At 42.4% G+C, this 23,838-nt stretch overlaps 2 protein-coding genes across 6 annotated transcripts in view; one reads left to right on the top strand and one right to left on the bottom strand.

Annotated features, from left to right (window-relative positions):
- Positions 1-9,845, top strand: part of atad5a (ATPase family AAA domain containing 5a) — a 59,649-nt gene extending 49,804 nt beyond the window's left edge. For all 4 annotated transcript variants that reach the window (XM_072558928.1, XM_072558929.1, XM_072558927.1 and 1 more), the window contains 2 exons: positions 7,962-8,120; positions 8,812-9,845. In XM_072558928.1, the coding sequence (XP_072415029.1) occupies positions 7,962-8,120; positions 8,812-8,890 (238 nt within the window). In that variant the 3' untranslated portion in view covers positions 8,891-9,845. The remainder of the gene's footprint in view (positions 1-7,961; positions 8,121-8,811) is intronic.
- A 97-nt stretch (positions 9,846-9,942) lies between these two features.
- tefm (transcription elongation factor, mitochondrial) lies at positions 9,943-21,883 on the bottom strand. 2 transcript variants are annotated; one of them, XM_072558931.1, is made up of 4 exons: positions 21,800-21,883; positions 17,831-18,288; positions 16,762-16,911; positions 9,943-15,021 (listed from the first exon to the last, which is right to left on the bottom strand). In XM_072558931.1, the coding sequence occupies exons 2-4, from the start codon at positions 18,248-18,250 to the stop codon at positions 14,590-14,592; spliced, it is 1,002 nt and encodes a 333-aa protein (XP_072415032.1). In that variant the 5' UTR covers positions 18,251-18,288; positions 21,800-21,883; the 3' UTR covers positions 9,943-14,589. The 2 variants fall into 2 exon arrangements, with proteins under 2 accessions (XP_072415032.1, XP_072415031.1); XM_072558930.1 differs by lacking the exon at positions 21,800-21,883 and adding an exon at positions 21,200-21,346.
- Positions 21,884-23,838: the final 1,955 nt, after the last annotated feature.

Below are 23,838 nucleotides of genomic sequence, written 5' to 3'. Positions count from 1 at the left end.
ATATTGCAGACTTGGGTTGTAGGAACATCCACGGTGTCATTAGGGAGGGATTCCAAGCTTTTGACCTAGCAATAGTGAACAGTAAAATATTTCCAAGTCACAGTGTAAGGATGCAAGGTAGCCCATTTCAGGATGAGATGAGGAGAAATTTCTTAAACCAAAGAGTGGTGAGTCTATGGAATTTTCTGCCTCAGAAAGTATATGAAGCTAAAATGTTGAATAATTCCAAAAAGAGATACATACTGTTGTTAGGGCTAAAGGGATCAAAGGGTATGGGAGAAAGCAGGTACAGAATACTGATTTGGATGATCAGCCAAGATTATATTAAATGGCAGAGCAGACCTGAATTGCTTATTCCTCTTTTCTATGTTTCCAGGTCAGGATAGTATTTGATATGGAGGGGAAAGTTACAGGTGGAAATGTTCACTTTATTCTGCTGCCTTTGTCCTTCCAGGTGGTAGAGATTATGGATCTAAAAGGTGGTATCAGTGGGGCTTTGGTGAATTTCTGCAGTGCATCATACACTGCGTTGTTATGAAGGGAGTGAATATTGAAATCTGTGGATGGGGTGTCAATCAAGTGGGGCTGTTCTTTCAAGCTTTGAATGTTGTTGGAGCTACATGAATCCAAGCAAGTGGAGAGTATTCCATCACTTATGCCTTACGGATGGTGGACAAGCTTTGACTGGTCAGGTGAATTAGTTGCTGCAGAATACCTAGCCTCTGACCTGCTGTTGTAGCTACATTATTTATATGGCTTGTTCATTTTCTGATTGACATCCAGGGTGTTGTTGGTGGGGAATTCAGCGATTGTAATGCCAATGTCCAGGGCAAATGGTTAAATTCACTTTTGTTGGAAATGGTCATTGCCTTGCACGGTGTGGTGCAAATATATTTGCCATTGTTCTGGTCTTGCTGCAATTGGATATAAACTGCTTCAGTATTTGGGTTGCCATGAATGGTGCTATATATTGTGCACTTCTAATCTTTGTAATGGAACAAAAGTCATTAAACCTGCTGAAGATGGTTGGGCATAGGACATTACTCTAAGGAACTCCAGAAGAGTATCCTAGAGCTGACCTCCAACAACCACAACTATCTCTTCAAATGCTCAGGAAAACTCGGCTGCCAGCAGTTTTCCCCATTTCCCATCTAGTTTTGCTAGGGCTCCTTGATGCCACTGTCATGACTTAACTGGGAAGAATGCACCGGTAATTGTGCCCCACTTTCCTACAAGCCATGCCTAAATGTATAAAATTCCATTTAGATGACCAAAATGACCAATTTGCCTGACAGCCCTCCATTCAGGACAAAGGCACTTCATACCAGGTTTTGTTATTTACAAAAAAAAACCTATTTATCATAAACATTAACATTAAAAACTGGTGAAGTAAAGAAAGGAGTATTAATCTACTCCGGACTAACTTAAATTTGGCCTCTTTCAAAATCCCACTTACATACACATACTCACACTGACAATAAGACAGACAAAAGCAGGTAGTTTGACACAGATTTTATGGTTGGAAAACACTAATTATAGACAGGGAACAAAATTCTGAAGATCAAAGGTCCAAATCACAAGCATATGTTAAATTGTGTCTCTGTTTCTTTTGATTTCCACAATGATGCCATACTATTGTCTGAAAAACAATGATCAGATTCCATTTCAATTTGTTAACCTGATGGCTTTTGGTTCTGTTCTGCTAAGAATTATGTCTTTTAAGCTAGCTTGCTTTTCCTTCTTCTCAGCCAAAAGGTGTCAGAAAGATGTGTTTAGGTCACAAGCTCTGGATATTTCTGGCTGCCCTGCACTTAAAGATTTTTGGCAAACTGCAGCTCAATCAATCATAGGACTGTTGTTAGACAGCCCTTCCTTAACTCAAAGACTCTTAGTGCCACTCAGTGTCAAAGTAAAAATCCCACTGCTTCAAAAAGTAATATTGTGTTGAACTGTTAAAACTGCAGTAGTTGTATTTCATGTTACACAATTCTTCTGATATTTCAGCTATAAAGCATTCGGATTTGCATTGCGGTTTATAGTCCACAGGGAAAAAATATATTTTCCCTTACAACACACTTGGTCAAATGGACCCTTGATGTCAAAGGAAGTTACTCTAGTTTCCCATTTGGAGTTCAGCATTTTTGTCAATGTTTGATCTAAGGCTCCAATCAGATCAGGAGCCGGGTGTCCCTTCTGAATCCCAAATTGAGCATCAGTGAGCAGATTCTTACTAAACTGCTTGAAGGAATTCCATCATTTTACTGACGACTGAGAGTAGACTAAAGGAGTTGTAATTGATTGAGTTGGATTTGCCCTGTTTTTTTGTGAATAGGATATACCTAAATAATTTCCCACATTGGCATTTATATGTGCATGTTCATACCACATGTATGTGTTGTAGCTGTTATTAGATGATTTTGGCTAGGATTGTATTAAGTACTTTGGCACAAGTCTTCAATACTATTGCTGGAATATTGTCAGGACCTGTAACTGTCATCAGCCATTTATTTGCAATCATGCGAATAGGATTGGCTGAAGAATGGCATCTGTAGCGCTGGAGATCTCCAGAAGATGTTGAAGTGGATCATCCATCCAGTTGAGGATAGATCTTCACTTCTGACTGAAGATTGTTGCAAATGCTTCAGCTTTATCTTTCGCACTGATGTGCCAGGCTCCCTGATTAAGGATGGGAATATTTATGTAGCCTTCCCTTCAATGAATTGTTTAGTTGTTCACCACTGTGATTGGCTGTGACAGGACTGTGGACTTTGAATCTAATCTATTGATTGTGTCAAAAGGAGAAGGCTGATCCCCCACTCCAGCATATAATGGATGCAGTTTTGTACTTACGTTCCTTTGTAGTGCTGAAGGAGAGCTGCAGGTCAGAGAGGTGCCACTGTTGTGCTAAAGGATTACTGCAGATTAGAGGGTATCAGTTAGTGCTGAAATAGAACATAGAAAAGTACAAGCCCTTTGGCCCTCGATGTTGCGCCAATCCAAGCCCACCTAACCTACACTAGCCCACTATCCTCCATATGCCTATCCAATGCCTGTTTAAATGCCCATAAAGAGGGAGATTCCACCACTGCTACTGGCAGGGCATTCCATGAACTCACGACTCGCTGAGTAAAGAATCTACCCCTAACATTTGTCCTATACCTACCACCCCTTAATTTAAAGCTATGCCCCCTCGTAATAGCTGACTCCATACGTGGAAAAAGGTTCTCATGGTCAACCCTATCTAAACCCCTAATCATCTTGTACACCTCTATCAAGTCACCCCTAAACCTTCTTTTCACCAATGAAAACAGCCCCAAATGCCTCAACCTTTCCTCATATGATCTTCCTACCATACCAGGCAACATCCTGGTAAACCTCCTCTGCACCCGTTCCAGTGCCTCCACATCCTTGCTATAATATGGCGACCAAAACTGCACACAATACTCCAGACGCGGCCGCACCAGAGTCTTATACAACTGCAACATGACCTCAGGACTCCGGAACTCAATTCCTCTACCAATAAAAGCCAGTACGCCATATGCCTTCTTCACCGCACTATTTACCTGGGTGGCAACTTTCAGAGATCTGTGTACATGGACACCAAGATCCCTCTGCTCATCCACATTACCAAGTATCTGACCATTAGCCCAGTACCCCATCTTTTTGTTACTCTTACCAAAGTGAATCACTTCACACTTACCCACATTGAACTCCATTTGCCACCTTTCTGCCCAGCTCTGCAGCTTATCTATATCCCGCTGTAACCTGCCACATCCTTCCTCACTGTCAACAACTCCACTGACTTTCGTATCATCCGCAAACTTGCTCACCCAACCTTCTAGCCCCTTCTCCAGGTCATTTATAAAAATGACAAACAGCAATGGTCCCAGAACAGATCCTTGCGGAACACCGCTAGTAACTGCACTCCAAGATGAACCTTTACCATCAACTACTACCCTCTGTCTTCTTCCAGCCAGCCAATTCCTAATCCAAACCTCCAACTCACCCTCAATGCCATACCGCCGTATTTTTTGCAGTAGCCTACCATGGGGAACCTTATCAAAAGCCTTACTAAAATCCATATACACCACATCTACCGCTTTACCCTCGTCCATCTCCTTAGTCACCACCTCAAAGAATTCAAAAAGGTTTGTGAGGCACAACCTGCCCTTCACAAAACCATGCTGACTATCCTTGATCACAGATGTTCATAAATCGTATCCCTTACTTCTGCTGCGGGCAAAGTCTTAGAGAGAATTGTGAGACTCACCGGCCTATAGTTACTAGGGTTATCCCTACTCCCCTTCTTGAACAAGGGAACCACATTTGCTATCCTCCAGTCTTCTGGCACTATTCCTGTAGACAACTAGGACATAAAAATCAAGGCCAATGGCTCTGCAATCTCCTCCCTGGATCCCCAGAGAATCCTAGGATAAATGCCATCAGGCCCAGGGGACTTATCTATTTTCACCCTTTCCAGAATTTCCAACACCTCTTCCCTACATACCTTAAAGCCGTCCATTCTAATTAATTGTGACTCAGTATTCACATCGGCAACAATGTCCTGTTCCTGAGTGAATACTGACGAAAAGTATTCATTCGGTGTCTCCCCAATCTCTTCAGCCTCCACTCGCAACTTCCCACTACTATCCTTGACTGGACCTATTCCTACCCTAGTCATTCTTTTATTCCTGACATACCTATAGAAAGCCTTTGGGTTTTCCCTAATCCTACCAACTAAGGACTTTTCATGTCCCCTCCTTGCTGCTCTTAGCTCTCTCTTCAGATCCTTCCTGGCTGCCTTATAACTCTCAATCGCCCCAATTGAACCTCCACGCCTTATCTTTACATAGGCGCCCTCTTCCCTTTAACAAGGGATTCCAATTCCTTATTAAACTACGGCTCCCTCACACGACCCTTTCCTCCCTGCCTGATAGGTACATATTTATCAAGGACACTCAATAGTTGCTCCTTGAACAAGCCCCACATATCAATTACGCCCTTGCCTTGAAGCCTACTTTTCCAAGCCACGCATCCTAAGTCATGCCTCACTGCATCATAATTTCCCTGCCCCCAGCTATAACTCTTGCCCTGCAGTGCACACTTATCCCTCTCCATCACTAGAGTAAAAATCACCGAATTGTGGTCACTGTCCCCAAAGTGCTCACTTACCTCCAATTCTAACACCTGGCCTGGTTCGTTACCCAGAACCAAATCCAGTGTAGCCTCATGTCTTGTTGGCCTGTCTACATATTGTAAAAACAATGACTGCAGGTGCTGAAAACCAAATACTGGATTAGTGGTGCTGGAAGAGCACAGCAGTTCAGGCAGCATCCAACGAGCAGCGAAATCGACGTTTCTGTCAGGAAACCCTCCTACACACATTGGACAAACACCGACCCATCTAACGAACTCGAGCCATAGCTTTCCCAGTCAATATCAGGAAAGTTAAAGACCCCATAACAGCCACCCTATAAGATGTAGGTCAGAGGGTTTTTTTGGGCATTAAACTTATTTCATGTGGCCTTAGAAGTTTTTGTGTTTTTATTCAAAGAAGAACAAATGTGTTTTCCCTGGAAGCCTGAAGCTAATATTTGTCCCTCATTCAAAATCATTTAAAGTTACTGCTGGGAGATTGGTGATGCTCTGAGGTCATGAAATGTTTTTTGCATGCAAGTTTCTCCCTTCCTCTTTTTTTTTAAAAAGTGGAAGTTGGAAATATTCACAGCAAATTCTGCAGCTCTGAGATCCACAAATAGAACATATTCCGATCACAAGGTGAGATTTAACCATTGACATTTGTATCTCATTGAGCTGTTTTGTCTTGCTGACTTCTCCAAAACTTGTGAATTGTACAAGCAATGTTGCTGCCACTGTAATTTTATTTTTCTAATTCCTTTTTCTGTGGAAGACTGGCAAGATGATGAACAAGTGGTATGATTGCTAGACTGTTAATACAGTGACCCAGGTAATGTTCTGGGAGCCTGGGCTCGAATCCTGTCATGGCAGATGATCAAATTTGAATTCAATAAAAATCTGGTATTAAGAGTCTAATGATGAACATGAAACTGTTGCTTTCTCTGATGTCCTTTCAGAAGGAAATTGCCATCCTTCTCTGGTCTGGCCTAGATGTGACTCCAGACCCGCAATAATGTGGTTGATTCTTAACTGCTCTCTGGACATTGGGGATGGTCAATAAATACTGGCCTAGCCAGTGATGTCTCATAAATGAATTTTAAAAGACTGAGATTATTAGATTACTTAATGTGGAAAAGGCCCTTCAGCCCAACAAGTCCACATAATCCCTCCGAAGAGCAACCCATCCAGACCCATTTCCCTACATTTATCCCTTCACCTAACACTACAGGCAATTTAGCATGACCAATTCACCTAACCTGCACACTTTTGGACTGTGGGAGGAAACCAGAGGACCTGGAAGAAATCCACACAGACACGGGAAGAATGTGCAAACTCCACACAGACAGTTGCCTGAGGTGGGAATTGAACCCAGGTCTCTGACGCTGTGAGGCAGCAGTGCTAACCACTGAGCCACCATGTCAAAGCAGTATGCTGACTGAGTTTTAGGATGTAAACCACTTGATATTATTCAGCTGAAGAGGAAGTAAATGGTAGAGTCATAATGGGGAAGGAGCTATGGAGTACTGCATCCTAGAGTCTGCTTCAAAGCGCTTCTGTCTTGATGTAAATTCATAATCTGAAATATCAGTACTAATGTAGGGTACCAAGCAAGTCACTGATACGAAGCTAGTAGTTAGAAGTACACATGTGAATCTAGCGTGATTACAGTTTAACACTTTGCTGAACTGCAATAAGTGAAGTTCAGTGCAGACCATACCAAAGTTTTGGATGTTTTTTAAATATACAAGGCCAATGTGGTTTAGAAGTTCCCATAGGGAAGACTTTGGTATCAATGTCCAAACTATTGTGAGCTAAACCATAAATATTGACAAGTGGAATACGGAGTCAAAGCGAATTGGGTTAAACCACAGCCCTCCACTCTGGAAGCAACAGATTGCTATTGCAGTAACCTTTCTACGTTACTTCCTTTTACCCCTGGATAAGAAGATGCAGAGAGCCTTAAATGGGTAGTGACAAAAAGAAATGGATTTCCTCAGGATGTCCCATGAGCTTCTCGGCTAAAGAAATATTTGAAGCATCATGACTGTATTGTAATAAATCGGACAGTCTTATTTGTGCACAGCAGTCCCAAGCTCAATAACCAACCTAATTCTTTATGATAGCATTGCTTGAGTGTTAAATATTGACCAGAATATCAGGAAAACTCCCATGTTTCTCTTCAAATAATGTTATGGTTCTTTTAAACCGACGTTGAAACTTTAATATCTCTTCTAAATACTGACCATCTCACAGTGTGGCACTTCCTCAATACTGACTCTCTGACACTGCAGCTCTCTCTCAATATTGACTGTCTGACACTGCAGTGCTCCCCCAGTGTTGTTCATCTGGCACTGCAGCTCTTCCTCAGTGCTGAACATGTGATACTGGCACTCTCTTCGTCCCACACTAGCAATCAGTCTACATTGTATGCTCAAGTGTGTTATATACCCAGGTCTGCACTGCTACGCTAGTGTTGTGTCCTGTAGTATACTATATACAATTCAGTTGGTAGAATATATGGGACCTAGCAATTCCTGGAAAGTGTGCAAAATAAACCAACCAATGTTCCTGTTGTCAGAAGTATAATCTTTGAGGTGCAACCAATCAGATTTCCACAGTTTCAGTGGGACCCAAAATATAACAAGTAAATTTTTAAAATAGTATTTTCATCTGCACCAGAGAAAAAACTGAGATGAACATTTCATACTGCTATGTAGTCAGGAGAAAATAAATTCAACATCAATGGTACCTGCAAAATAATTCTTTTTCTTGAATTTGAACGTGGAAAGTACTGAAATATCTGTGGTGTCTATCTTTTTCAGTATTGCATCTAAAAGAATAGAGGTGCTGAAAACTGTATTCTCAAGCAAGGCATTTCTAAGTCTGGGTAACAGACGAGCAAGTGCTGTGGAGTATCTGCCATCTCTCCGCACTATTTGTAGGACAGAGAAATTGAAAGAACAAGGCAAACTAAAACGCAGGTATGTACCTTACAACTTTGTTTAAAGGTGCTGTTAGCACAAAGATTTATCTGAAGTCAAAGACTAAGAATGTCTCCTCTAATTTACACTTTTTAAAACCCCCACTAAAAGGCTTTAAGTTATGTGTTAGTTATGTTCTTGTTTCAATTGGAGAGCAGGTCAGACTCGATTCATGGGTTCATTAGCTAAACTAATTTATGATGTATGATTCAGTTCTGAGCCACCTTAATTTCCATTTGTTGCATCTCCACTTTTCATCCATTTCTTGACAGCCAGTGGATTTGTCCTCAAATTTTTTTCTTTTGCTATTTGCTTGAGTTAGCCAAAAATCTATGTCTGTGTCTACAAAATGACTGGTCAGGAGATGCTCCACTCCCCTGTTAAAACTCCACAGTGGGGATCTGCACGATTTGCCTGAGTTCAGTAGTTTAATTTGGGATGGTGGTATTTTGTTTGGATCGGAGGATGGCAGAACAACAAAGGTGATTTGCAATAGTTGAAATGCTATTTTGCTGCCTGTTTACAGAAGCTTTGATTTTGAATACTGTCTGCAACAGAGCTGGTTAAAACTGGCCTTAATTTGAAATATACACTGGACAATTCTACATCTGTCTTCTATTAGATACTGATTGATCTGATGTGTATGTGTAGCAAAATTTTTTCAACTTACAACTCTGCTTTACTTTTACAGATTTTTGCATTATTTGGATAGTGTGCACTTGGAGCTACCTAAAAGCACTCTGAAAGCCCTTGCAAACAGTTTTCCATGAAGATTTCAACTTGACTCATTGTATAGTGAATTACCATATTTGAGGCAGACTGTATTACTGGGGTATTTTTCTCCCTGGCTTTTTACTTCATTATTGTGTCCACTGTATATATGTGTATTTTGTGGAGACATTTTTGTACAGTAAAGTGATGTGAAAGTGTGTAGGAAAATGTTGGTAATGTTAATTTAATTACAGTGGAACAACTAAATCTGCTGTCTAAGAATGTAAAAATCCAATTCATAATAATTTTGAGTGCCGGAAGTTGATCTATAACACTTCTGCCCTCCTATTTTGTTAGTATTTGTTTAACAAGTACTTTGTCGTATCTCACCCAATAATCTATGAGTCAAAAGGGAGTATTATTTGACTGTGAATCATTACAGCCAAGGTGGTCTTGTGCTAATCTGTCATTGGCACTTCATGCATACCAGCATAGGCCACAGGATGGGTATCAGGAGTGAGAATGCTGACGAATATACCTCCTCCCTACCTCTCTCTCTCTTTCCTTCCACACATCCCCTCCCCTCTAGCTCAAGGCAATGGAAGTATTAATTACATAGGATGAATAACAATTTTGATTTTCCCTCCCTTCAGTTCCATTCCCAGGAACATTTTTGATTGAAAGATGCAAAATTTGGTTTATAAATCTTCCATTAGTGTTATAAACATGACCAATTTCAGACCTTGCGATCAGATAAGTATCTTGGTGTCAAATGGCTGACCCTAAGCTGTTTGTAACTGAATGTGACAGCCTCTTTGGGCTGCTGAGGTGAATGTTGTCATAAATCATGAATGGCTCGAATCCATTCTCCATTTCACTAAAGCTTTTTATTCTTACAATTTTATATTACATGAATCTTACAAAGGATGGAGTACCCTTGCATTGCATAGTGTGATTGTATACCCTATTCTGTCATAGGATATGGAATTAAATAAATCAAAGAAATGCTGGTAACCTGCAGTCTCCAATATTATGTACAACAGAAGTTCTTTTTAATTTAAATTAAGCATTACTGTATGAATTGTGTGTAATACACTCAGTTCTTTGACTTCTTTAAAACCAAAAGAAGTTTGTAAATTGCCTTGCTTAATCCTTTTTGCAAGAAAGCAAAAATAACTTAGCAATCTTTTACAGGTGAGAATTTTTGGCTTTGTCGATAGTTATGGCGTCTTCCGGTGATGTTTTGTACTTGAAGCAACCTGTCTGTGTTAACAAATTGTAGCCCCCAGTAACACTGCAAGCAGTCAAGATTTTCTTCGTAGCCATGGTGGGCTGAAAAGTAGTTTATGTGCTGTATGATTCTACCTAGTGTCCTTGCTCGGAATATGTGACTATGGAGTGAGCATAGCCCTAGAGGACAAACAAACCAGAGACAATGACCGTAACTAGTTAGTTGTGGGTCCTTGCACCAGGGAAATATCAACTTTCTACAGCATGGCTCTTTATCACTCTGTCCTCTGCATTCTGAAGCCACTGTCGTGCTCTGGATAACACTCAGGGATTTGGGTACAATCCTTGATCAAATAGATGATTAATGTTTCTTTGTTGTGGTTTTGGAAGTCTGACCCTCGTATGCCAATTGATAGACTTTGACCTTGAGGATAAACCTCTTTAGATTTAGTGCTGAATGAATTGGGTTTGGCTGTTTTGAATATCTCAAGCAGGAATCATTCCATTCTCAGTTCCCATTGTGAATGACTAAGCCAGATCTGTGAGTTACACTGATGGCCTGTGTCAAAACACAATTTCTCTGAATACATTCTCAACATCACTGAAATCTTCAGCACAAAAAAAAAGGTCCTTTAGCACGTCGTTTACACCAGTCAAAAACAAGCATCCAACTATTATAGCACTTTTCTAGCACTTGGGCCACAGCCTATATGCTTTGACATTGCAAATGCTCATCTAAAAATTCCTAAATGTTATGAGGATTTTTCATTCTACCACCTTTACAGGCAGTGAGTTCCAGTTTCCTACCACCCTGTGAGTGAAAACACTTTCTCTCCTCTAAACCTCCTACCCCTTAATTTAATCTATTGTCCCATGTAATTGATTCCCTCCACCAAAGGTAAAACAATTCCTTCCTGTCCACCCTGTCTATGCCCAATCATTTCCCCTCTGTCTCCCTGCTCCAAGGAAAATATCTCCAATCTATCTTGATAACTGAAACTCAGTCCAGGCAACGTCCTGGTAAATCTGCTCTGCACCCTTTCCAGTGAGGTCACATCCTTCCTGTAATGTGATTACCAGAACTGTACGTGATATTCCCACTGTGGCCTAACTAACCCTCGACGGTTATGCTGGAATTATATAAAGTCTTATCCAACACAATCAAAACATAAATTGCTGCTAAATTTCAGCAGGTCTGGCAGCATCTGTGAAGAGAAATCAGAGGAAACATTTGGGATCTGGTTACCCATCCTCGTCATAAATTCTTATGCCTTGGTTAGTAAAAGTGTGTATATATGGGACTGGTGGACATGCATGTCACAGAACCTCAGATCCTGGGTGTTTCCCAAAGTCCTACCATTCAACATGTTTCCTCTTGCCAATGTGCATCACCTCACACTTTTTAATATGGATTGAATTCCACTTGCCACTGATCAGCCCATGTGACCAGCCTGTTTTATCTGCTTCTGTAATCTAAGGTCTATATCTACATACCATTCCACCAATTTGCATATCGTCTGCATACTTGCTAATCAATCATTTTATGTTTAAATCAACAGAGAATGCTGATAGAATTGAGGTTGATTTGAGATAAGTGGAAAGTGTGGTTTCCATGTTATAAAGAGGCACTGGAGAACATACAAGTAATATTTACAAGGATGATGCCAAAACAGAGATTCTAGCTATCAAAAAATTGAACAGGCTGGACTTCTCCTCCAGAAAGGAGAGGGTGGAGGGTGATGTTTTTCATTTCTGGTTTTGACAAGATTTTTAGGATAGGCAAGATACTATGTTTGTGAAAACTAGAACAATCCAAGATAATTGCTAATATATCTAAAGGGAAACTTGGGAGAAATGTCATTAAACACAATGGAACTTGCTACCACAAGGGAGTAGTTGAAGTGAATCGTGTACTATATTGTTTAAATTAATATTCAGTTATTAATCCAGTTTGAGGGAAGCTGGATAAACTTGACAAAATAATGTGCTGATGGGGTGAGTAGTCGTCAAGGCTCATGAAAACAATAAAATGATGATGTACATTCTAGCAAATCACAAACATTCATTACTGATTATGGGAGTTTACTGTGTGTAAATTAACTGCCATGTTTCCTACTTTTCAACAATGACTATATTTCAGAATTACTTCATTGACTTGACTTGTCAAGTGTTTTAGGAGTTCAGGTCCTACAGATAATACTCATTTTAACAGAAACATATTAGGTGGCGTAAGCCATTCAACCCCTTAAGCCTACTCCACCATTCATTTTAATACTGGCTGATCATCAATATCAAGAAAGTGTCTAGATGGAAGCCACTTCCCTGTTATTTCATAGCCTGTTTTGAGCAGCTCTCCAATTGAAACTATATTGCAATCAATAATTATCTAAACCCACAATAAGAAGCTATCTTGAGTGTGGAAAGACTTGTAATACCTTTCATCCAGAACAACCAATGATGGATGTGTTCAAAGATAGAGTGGCTCAACCATAAAAACAATTGAATATTAATTTAAACAATATAGTGCACATAGTCCAGTCTGTGCACAAAGGAGCCATCATCTGGGTGTTTTGAAATTGAATTGCACAAAATCCAGTTAAAGGATCAGCTCAAAAAGCAGAGGCAGGATAACAGTGGATAACATCAGTGGTACAGCTCTCAACCACTGAAGATAAGCTCATTTTCCACAAATTCATAAAAATAAACTGTCTTTGATAACTTTGTGAATCCCTGTGTGATCTCCCTCCCTGCGAAAAATTGATCTGTACTGTCCTGGAGTATTGTCTGATCTCTTCTCTCTCACACACACACACACTCGTCAGGACTCTGTAATATGTGCAGGGTTGAGTCAAAATAATATAGGTTCAAATTCCACTCCAACCTATGATCTAGAGTTCCTGGTCAAGCCCAACTAGAGTCATAGAGTCCATGCCGACCAGATATCCCAACCCACTTTCGTCCCACCTGCCAGCACCTGGCCCATATCCCTCCAAACCCTTCCTATTCATATACCCATCCAAATGCCTCTTAAATGTTACAATTGTACTAGCCTCCACCACATCCTCTGGCAGCTCATTCCATACACTTACTACCTTCTGCATGAAAAAGTTACCCCTTAGGTCTCTTTGATATCTTAGTAGGTAAGTAATTCTGAAGGAGAGCTGTACTGTCAGGAGAAGGCCACATCACATTCTCCCTGTGTCTGCATGGGTTTCCTCCGGGTGCTCTGGTTTCTTCCCACAGTCCAAAGGTGAATTGGCCATGCTAAATTGCCCGTAATTTTAGGTGCATTGGTCAGAGTGAAATGGGTCTGGGTGGGTTACTCTGCGGAGGATCGGTGTGGACTGGTTGGGCCGAAGGGCTTGTTTCCACACTGTAGGGAATCTAATCTACCATTTCAGTTTGTTTTTGAAAATTGCCATCGTATCTGACACAATTGAGGTTTACCCCCAGTGTCCTGGAATCAATATTTATCCTTCAATCAACAGCATTGAAATACATTACCTGATCGTCATCATGATGCTCTGTGGCAGCCATGTTTCCTACATTACAACAATCATGACACTTAAGTCATGAAAGGCACTATTTAAATTTAGGTGTGTTCTTCAGATGTTTCAAGGGAACAGGACTGGCTCTGACATTACCGAGACAGATGTGAATTGTTGGATAGAGCAAAAATAAATGATGCAAGAGTCTCCGAGCAATGGGCTGAAGTTACTAACAATAAAGCAAAATAATGTAAATGTTGGAAAGCTGTAATAAAAACAGCAAATGCTCAAATGTGACAGCATCTATGAAGACAAACAAAATGAACATTTCAAGTCAGTTCTGAAGAAAGAATATTAGTCTGAAACATTAACTTCTGCTTCTCTCTCCACAGCTGCTATTTGCACTGCTGAATATTTCCAACATTTTCTGTTTATATTTTAGATTGAAGTTTTGCTGATTGCTGCCTGCAACCCACTCAATTCTCTATTAAATGTCGTGTGATAAATCAGTTACAATCAATGCCCTTGGATTTAGGACAGTGTTCAAATAGGCATCAAGTTTTAGCTTAACAGTGAAGCCTGTTGCAGTCAGGTAATCAATCCAACATTTTCAGTCAGGGATCATGCACAAGAAAAGAACCTGCATTTCCACAGCACCTATCGTGACCACCAAACATCCCAAAATGCATTAGAGTCAGTGATGTACTTCTGAAGTGCAGGCACTTTTGGAGTCTAGGAAGCATTGAAGCCAATTTGCTGACAGCAAACCTCCCACAAACAGCAATGTGACAGTTACCAAACTCTCTCTTCTTTGATGCTGATTGACCAGACCACCAGGAAGGACCACCGTGCTCTGAGGCTACATGGGCAAAGTATCAAAGGGTGACTAATAAGTCACATGGCAATGAGACATCAGTGAGGAGTGAGAACAAGGAGAAACTTAAGTAGATATTTTCTTTTTTTCACCCTGACCAAGAGTGGCACTTATCAAGATGTTTGTATTGATAAAATTGAGTCCCTCTTTAATTATGGTGTGATTTTTAAGGATTGTTAAACAGAAATTCATAGAAAGCAATAGCCTGCAGCAAAGCATCACACATTTCCTCTCCCCGATCTGCATTTCCCTTCTGAAACAGTCTCCTGTAACGGGCCAAAGTGTCCCGAGGGAACAGCACCCGAGGGTGCTCCTGTGTCACTGAGTCAATCATGAACTGCTGGACCAGTTCCCTGCCACTCGTCCGGGATTCCCCCACCATCAACTCAAAGTGCTTCCCAACAGCAGTACGCACCACGCTCAGCACCTTGTGCTGACCATCCTCCAGGAAACTTGCCCCCAGTAGCCCGTGTAGCATAGCCTCAATAGTGCGCAAGTGCAAAGTCACAGGGAACAGGTTGGTGTTCTGGACTGAGATGCTAGGCTTCTCCAAGATGAAGAAATCTGCTTTGGGGATTTTTGAGACAGCGGAGGAGATCTGCAAATCAATGGAAAAAAGTGAGAAAGAACATTGGAATTTTCTAGGAATCTAGAGGCCATTCAGTTCATCACACTTGTACCAGCTCTTTGAAAGCTGTCCCACATCCTGCTGTTGCCCCATGGTCCTGCAAACTTCTTCCCTTTCAAGTATTTAACAAATACTCTTCTGAAAGGTATTTCTAAATTTTCTTCCCACAGATCGTTGAACCAACGTATTCTAGACTGACAATGTACAGGGTAAAAATACATCTCCCTCTGGATCTGTTGACAATTACTCCAAATCAGTGCCTAGTGACTCCTGACTCTCCCACCTGCTTGACCTCCCCACCGCCCAGATAAACTCATATCTTCTGTGGAGTGCATGAGTATTTAGGATAGTGAAAGAGATAGCCTGTTTTCCTGTTTCTCAGCTGTGGTGAATTGCAGGAAAGCAGCAGCTGACACTGGGTCACTGAGGGAGACACTTTGAACAAAGCCGGAGTCTGGTCTCTCTCCACAAGGCAGCATTCCTGCCCTGCTCCAACTTTCAGATCCATCGCAGTTTCATGTGAATAGGAGGAGGACAATCAGCCCCTCTAGCCTTTTCTAGGCTCATGATTGAAATGTAGCATTACTCTGAAAACCTGTTTGGGTTTGGTAACCCTTAAGCCACAAGCAAAAGGCATATCAACCTCTACTTTGACATTTTTAATTCACAGCATCCAAGCATCTTTTTTTTTGGGGGGGGGGGGGGGGGGGAACAGGTTCCAGTTTTCCAATGCCCCTTGTGTAAACGGATGATCTATAACATCCCCCATTATTGATTGAAACTCTGATTTTAAGGATAATCTTGTTCCAGCGACCCCACCAATTACTAACCCTCCAGAAATGGAAGATCAATTGCCTACGAGCAACCACCACCCCCTCCCCCAGCCAAGAATAAAGACAAAACTGAGGTATTTGTCTTGTTCTTTTCAAATTACGGGACTCACTCATTATTAAAATACAGGAAGGTCTCACATGGTGCAGTGTTGGGCATGCCTACCTCTAATCCATCTGCTCAGAGACGTGACACTACACATCTGAACAAACTGGCTAAAAATCTTTTTAAATACTGGCCATGGTGAACAATACTGTTTTATTTGCTGTTTAGGCTGGAGGAGGATGTCATCTAAAAGATAGTGGAGCGATAGGTCTTTTATTCTTTTGTGAGATATGGATGTCACTGGCTGGGCTAACATTTGTTATCCCATTCCTAATTTCTCACTGGACTAGTCCTCCAGAGGCTCAGGCTAATGTTCTGGGGACATTACGGCAGTTAGTGCAATCGGAATTGAAAGTTAGATTCAGTAATGGAGGCAAAACCAATTGCTCTAAGAACCCATCTGGTCCACTGGTGTCCTACAGAGAAGGAAAACTGCCACCCTTGCCTGGTCCAGCCTACATGAGATGGCTGATTCTGGAATAGCCTGGCATGAACATTCCATTCAAAGGCAATTAGGGACAGGTAACTAAGCCAGTGACACTCACAAAAGAATAAAAAACAAAACTGGTGAAATTTCTGGGAATTTATCCATGAGTTCACAGCTTGGATCCTATAAGAGGAAACTGTGTTTATGCATCATCTCAAAACACCTTAATTAGACCACCCCCTAACCTTCGATCTTCAACAGACAATACAAACACTGGGAAGATAATACAACTGCCCACTTTCCCTAGACAACTGCAATGGGGAGAGAAACCTGCTGAGCTCACTTGCCTCCTCGAGGTAGATGGAGGGCAGGTATGGTCCTTTCATGTACCGATGACTCGTTTCCTGGTTCCAGTCCAGGACAGTCAGATTCCGATCCACGTGAGCCCATGCAATCTTACGGATTCCAAACACAACTGACACGATGCTATTGACTGCCTTGTGAAAAATAAAAAGGACATACTTGGGTAAAACTTCTCCCCAGTCAGAGTGTCTAACCCCCTGCCCACAGTATTCTAGAATAAAGATTACTTCTGTGCTATTATTGACCTGCAGCATTCAGCTCACTAATTCCTTTCTGGAAACTGCATAAACATATGAAGCAAAAACCTCTCAATTCCAGCAGGAGTGACCAGTCATCACATCTGTACATTTAAATTACTATTGAACACATTTCTGATCAAACCTAATTTCTACTGTCACAACTATTTTATTCGTTCACTTTTTGCCCACCCCAAAGGGCAGAGAAGAATCTGCCACGTTGCTGTGGGTATAGAGTCAAACGTAGGTCAGACCAGCTAAGGATGGCAGATTTCCTGCCCTAGTGAACCAGACAGTTGCCAATGGGCTATCTTTCTATGACAGATTTTTTTTTAAATTGAATATAAATTTCACCATCTTGAATCCATGACCCCAGAACGTTAACCTGGGGTCCTGGATTACCCCTCCAATGACACCACTACGCCATCCCCATCCTTTTGTACCACCTACAGACAGCAATTCCACAATATAAACTGCTACCCTCACATTTGTATCACAAATGGTCCACATCGACGACACTGTAATTAGACGTACCAATCATTGTCAGTTACAGCTCATCAGTCAGAAGTTTGGAATCAGAGGATCACGAGTTTGAGTATCAGTTTACCAACTGCATTTCCATTATATAGATCGCATATCCAGTGTACTGACTGGAAACCCATTATACTGTTAATTTTTCCAGTATACTGACTGGAAGCCTATTATTCTGATTACATATAATGTATGCAGACTGCTTGCCCATTATCCTGATTATAGCTCCAGTACACGACTGCCTGTCCAGTTTACTGACTGTACATCCTCCCCAGCAGGTCCTTACCAGAAGTCGCTTTCGTTCTACGTCAGGTTTGATAAATTTCAAACCCTGGAATTTCTTCTCTTTCTTCCCAGGCTCCTGACAGGGGTTCAGGATTGACTGACACACCTTCATGATAGTTTTGTGTTTGAAGAGGGGCACCTCCAACAGACTCTGCAGGTTGGTGAATGGTCCGCGCCCTGCCCTGTACTCCACAATGTTGGCCGACTTTCTGCCCCGCAGCAGCTTGATTCCTGCCAGCTCCTCGCGGGAAGCTGTGTTCAGTACCCTCAGGACAGCTGCCCGCTGCTGGGCAGTATAGCATCCGTCAATGTCATCGGCTGCAGTGTCAGGCTGCAAACAGTCAAGCTCATGGAGATCTGCAGGAGCATAGTGACCTTCCTTACAACAAGTGCAGAGGAGAAAGCTCTGGTGTTGCACCATCTTGGAAAGCCTTGGCTGCTGGAATATACACTGCCGGCCTAGAGAAACAAGCACAGCCTGTGAGCCCTGATGCTTTTACACACCTCTTCTGGCCTGTCACACATTTCTACCCTCTGTAACCTCAGACTACACCAAGCTCTGTTCACTTATTACCCCTCTGCTCACAAATCTACAACAGCTCCCAGTCTTGCAACACAGAGATGTTAAAATTACCATTCTTTTTTTCAATTCGATCCAAGACCATGTCCCTCCCTCTGTAATCTCCTCCTTCTACAATCCTCCAAAATCTGTGCCTCTCTCATAGTGGCAGGCTTCAGCTGCTTTGGTCCCAAATTCAGTAATTCCCAAACCCTCAGCATCGCTCCTGCTCTTTCAGATGTTCCTTAAACATTCCTATCTCTTTCATAAAACTTTTAGTAACCTGTCCATACACCTCCTCGTGTGCCTCATGTTATATGCTGTTTGATTACTGTTTAATATGCTATGCTGAAGGAACCTGCAAAGTTTTACTACATTAACAACAGAAAAGTTCTACATTTATCCAAAGAATCAATCAAGTTTCCCTGAATCAATCAAGTTTCCCTAAATCAGCAACATCCTGCTGTTGTTATTTTCCCCACACACCCTAAACGTGCTGTCTCACTCCCCCAATGGTTAATGTCCCAGTATGAACGGTCAGCAGACAGTCTCTGCTGAAAAGAACATTCTGAACAAAAGGACATGGCAATTTTCAGCACCATTTACAGCTTCAGGGTGCTCCATGGCAAATTACATTAATAATGTATTTTGAACTGTTATAATAGAGGAAATGGGCAAATAGCAAATTTATTGAGATATTAACATGAAAATGACCAGAATTGATTGTGGGGTAAATATTGGCCAGAACATCAGGAAAAGAGGAGTACATTTCCTCAAATAAGTTGCAAGGGATTTCTCAGACGCATCTGAAAGGGCATTCAGATTATTGAGTAAGTGCATCGTCTAAAACACAGCACTATTCACTCCATACTGCTTCAGAGGCTGAAGGGTGACCTTATAGCGGTTTATCAAATTATGAGGGGCATGGATAGTGTAAACTGACAAGGTCATTTCCTCAGAGTATGGCAGTCCAAAACTAGAGGGCATAGGTTTATGGGGTGAGAGGTTAAAGACTTAAAAGGGACCTAGGGGACAACTTTTTCACGCAGAGGGTGGTGCGTGTATGGAATGAGCTGCCACAGGAAGTGGTGGTGGCTGGTACAATTACAATATTTAAAAGTCATCTGAATGGAAAGGCTTTAGAGGGATATGGGCAAAATGCTAGCAAAGAGGACTAGATTAATTTAGGATATCTGGTTGGCCTGGGCGAGTTGGACAAAAGGTTCCGTTGCAGTGCTGCACAGCTCTATGGACTCTCCAACATTGCTGCACTTCCTCCGTACTGAACCTCCAAGATTGGTTAGCAAGATTAGATCACATGGAATACAGGGAGAACTAGCCACTTGGATACAGAACTGGTTCAAAAGCAAAAGACAGAGGGTGGTGGTGGAGGTTTGTTTTTCATACTGGAGGCCCGTGACCAGTGGTGTGCCAAAAAGGTCGATGCTGAGTCCATTGCTTTTTGTCATTTATATAAATGATTTAGATGTGAACATAGGCGGTATAGTTAGTAAGCTTATGGATGGCACCAAAATTGGAGATGTAGTGGACAGCAGAGAAGATTACCTCAGAAGGTTACAATGCAATCTTGATCAGACAAGCCAATGGGCCAAGGAGTGGCAGATGGAGTTTAATTTAGGTAAATGTGAGTTGCTGCACTTTGGAAAGGCAAAACAGAGGAGGATTTATACACTTAATGGTAAGGTCCTGGGAAGTGTTGCTGAACAAAGAAACCTTGGAGTGTAGGGTCATAGCTCCTTGAGAGTGGAGTCGCAGGTAGACAAGATAGTGAAGAAGGTGTTTGGTATGCTTGCCTTTATTGGTGAGTTTTGAGGTATAGGGGTTGGGAGTGTTGTGGCTGTACAGGACATTGGTTAGACCACTTTTGGAATAATGTCAGTAATTCTGGTTTCCCTGCTATAGGAAGAGAAACTTGAAAATGTTCAGAAAAGATTTACAAGGGTGTTGCCAGGATTGGAGGGTTTGAGCCATAGGGAGAAACTGAATGGGATGGGGCGGTTTTCGCTGAAGTGTTGGAGGCTGAGGGGTGACCTTATAGAGAGGTTTATAAAATCATGAGGGGCATAGATAGGGTAAATAGACCAAGTCATTGCCCGGGGGGGGTGGGGGAGGGGGAAGTCCAAAACAAGAGGGCATAGGTTTAAGGTGAAAGGGGAAAGATTTAAAAGGGACCTAAGGAGCAACTTATTCACTCAAAGGGTGATGCGTGTATGGAATGAGCTGCCAGAGGAAGTGGTGCAGGCTGGTACAATTATACATTTAAAAGGCATCTGGATGGGTATAAGAATAGAAATGATTTAGAGATGGAATTACGCCAAGTGCTAGCAAATGAGATTAAATTAATTTAGGATACCTGGTCTGCGTGAATGAGTTGGACTGAAGGGTCTGTTTCTGTGCTGCACATCTCTATGACTGAAATTTCCACAATCCCTCAGCACTGACCCTCCGACAGTGCGGCACTCCCTCAGTACTGACCCTCCGACAGTGCGACACTCCCTCAGCACTGACCCTCCGACAGTGCGACACTCCCTCAGCACTGACCCTCCGACAGTGCGGCACTCCCTCAGCACTGACCCTCCGACAGTGCGGCACTCCCTCAGCACTGACCCTCCGACAGTGCCCACTCCCTCAGTCCTGTATTGGGAGGTTCAATGAGGGTGGGATCCTCCTCTGGTCAGTGCCAACCCACAGAGACTATGCTTCCCCCCGTGGCTGAATAGCCAGCTCTCAGCCACATTTGGGGTCATCAGGACCCACCATCCCCGCGCTCCCCCGGTCCCCCGGTTGTACCTCGGATCATGAAGCCTCTCACTCCCCTCACCGACATTGCCGAAACCCTCTGTGCCGCCGCCAATGCAGTCCCCCAGTGGGCGCTGGTGCACCCGCTAGAACCGTCCGCGGGGAAACGAGAGCCCGCGCCCCGGGTTCCGGCGGGTTCCGGCGGGTTCCGGCCCGCGCGCCCCCCCCCCGGGCTCTCGGCCCGCGCCCCCCCCCCCCCCGGGCTCTCGGCCCCCCCCCCCCCCCCCCGGGCTCTCGGCCCCGCCCCCGGGCTCTCGGCCCCGCCCCCCCCCGGGCTCTCGGCCCGATCTTGTTCCATTGGTCCCGGGCTTTGAACTGAGTGATCGCCTTGTGCTTAGCCCCAAACCAAATCACTTTAATTGACAGGGAACCTCTCAAATTCTCTCAAATGAAGCCAGTGAGTGACATTTTGAAGTCACCAAGTTGCAATAAGTAGAGAGATTTCGTAAAGAAGGAGCAGGAGTCGGCCCTTTGAGACCATTCCTACATTCAGTGTGTTCAAGGCTGATCATCCAAGTCCAGACCCTGTTCCCACTTTCTCATACCCTTATCCCCAAGGACTATATCAAACTCCTTTCTGAAAACACTAACCATTTTCTGTGAATCATCACTCATTGCCACAGACGTCTGTGGAGGCCAGGTCATTGATTATGTTTAAGACTGCGCTGGATAGGTTCTTGAGTATCATGGGGATCAAGGGTTACGGGGAGAATGGGGTTGAGAAACTTATCAGCCATGATTGAATGGCGGGAGACAAAAGAACTGCAGATGGCGGAATCCAAAATAAACAGGCAAGAGGCTGGAAAAACACAGCAAGCCAGGCAGCATCAGGAGGTGGAGAAGTCAACATTTCAGGTTCCCCTTCTTCAGGACCATTCATGATTGACTGGCGGAGCAGACTCAATGGGCTGAATGGCCTAATTTCTGTTCCTATGGCCTATGGTCTCTGGATAACCATTAGACCTAGGAGAAGAAATAGGCTATTCAGTCCATCAAGTCTGTTCCATTATTCAACAAGATCATGGCAGACCTGATAAACCTCAATTCTAATTTCCTGCCTTTACCCCATAACTGATGATCCCCCCACTGTTTAAAAATCTGTCTAACTCAGCCTTGCATATAAATGACTCAACCTCTCCAACTCTCTGTGATAAAATATTCCACAGATTCACTACCCTCTGACAGGAGAAATGTATTCTCTGTCTTTAATGAAAGACCTCTTATTCTGACCTTATGCGCTGTCCCACAGGGAAAACAACCTTTTCCATATCAACCCTGTCGAATCCCCTAACAATCTGTGTTTCAATCATGTTTCAAATCTATGTTGCAATAAAGTCACCTCTCATTCTTCTAAATGCCAAAAACTCAATCTACTCAACCTCTCATAATATAGGCCCTACAATGCCTGGAATCAGTTTTGTCAACTGCCCTAATGCCAGTATCTCTTTCCTTAGATAAGGGGCCTAAAACTGTTCATAATATTCCAACTATGGTCTGATTAGTGCCTTTGTATAGATAGCAAAAACTCCCTACTTTTATATTCCATTCCCTTTGAAATAAAGGTAAACATTCCATTTGCTTTACCTATTACTTAGTGAACTTCGATGCTAGCTTCATTCACAAAGACTCACAAATCCCTCTGCTTTGAGGCTTTCTGCATCTTTCTCCATTCAAATGACATTCAGCTTTTCTATTCTTCCTGCCAAAGTGTCTAAGCTCATATTTTGCCACATTATATTCCATCTGCCAACTTTTTCTTCACCTTTCCCATATCCCTCCACAGACTCCTTTCCACCTATTCTTGCGCATCTGCAAAATTAGCAGAATTCACTGTCTCCATTCAAGTCATTTATATATATTGTAAATAGTTGTGGACCCAGCATTGATCCTTGTGTTACACCACTAATTACAGACTGCCATCCTAAAAATGCCCCCCCTCGCCTCTTATCCCAATCCTCTGTTTTCTATTAGTTAGCCAATCCTCTCTGCTCTCCAACACCATGGCCTCTTATTGGTATTAAGTAACTTAAAGGGTGGTACCTTGTCAAAAGCCTTCTGAAATTCCAAACGTATTACATTCATTGCTTCCCCTTTATCTATCCTGCTTGTTACCTCCCCAAAGAATTCAAATAAATTTGTCAGGCTTGATTCCCCTTCATGAAGCCACATTGACTCTCCTTGATCATATTACAGATTTCTAAATGTTCTGCTATTCCCTTCTTTATAATATACTCAAACATTTTGACATAACAAACATTACGCTAACTGGCCCGTGGTTATCTCTTTTGGATGTCTCCTTCGCTTTTGGAGTTACGGTGCTACATTGGCAGTTCTCCAGTTCTCTGGGACTTTTCCAGTATCTAAAGGTTCTTGGAAAGTTACTAGCAGTGCATTCATTATGTCTGTACCTCCTTCCCATAACGTCCTAGGATGCATTCCATCAGGTCCAGGGGTTTTTTAGCCCTCTTAGTTTCGCTAGTACTTTTTCTCTAGTGATGTTTATTGTATTTATTTCCTCATCCTTTCAAAGTTGATTCTTTGGAATTTTTGGAATGTAGAAAATAGACGTAATGTATTTCCTGGTTCCGCAATATTGTTTCCCAAATCTGGTTCTCTAAAGGACTTTTATG

This window comes from Chiloscyllium punctatum, chromosome 39 (assembly GCF_047496795.1).
Source record: "Chiloscyllium punctatum isolate Juve2018m chromosome 39, sChiPun1.3, whole genome shotgun sequence".
NCBI classification, from domain to species: Eukaryota; Metazoa; Chordata; class Chondrichthyes; order Orectolobiformes; family Hemiscylliidae; genus Chiloscyllium; species Chiloscyllium punctatum.
This window is presented reverse-complemented; position numbering and strand designations above follow the sequence as displayed.

Excerpts from the sequence above, each read along its gene's own strand:
- tefm (XM_072558930.1), bottom strand. The coding sequence starts at position 21,236 with ATGTCGGTGAGGGGAGTGAGAGGCTTCATGATCCGAG. Across the intron at positions 16,912-17,830 it reads TAGAACGAAAGCGACTTCTG|GCAGTCAATAGCATCGTGTC; the intron begins GTAAGGACCTGC and ends ATTTTTCACAAG. Across the intron at positions 15,022-16,761 it reads CCTCCATCTACCTCGAGGAG|ATCTCCTCCGCTGTCTCAAA; the intron begins GCAAGTGAGCTC and ends ATTGATTTGCAG.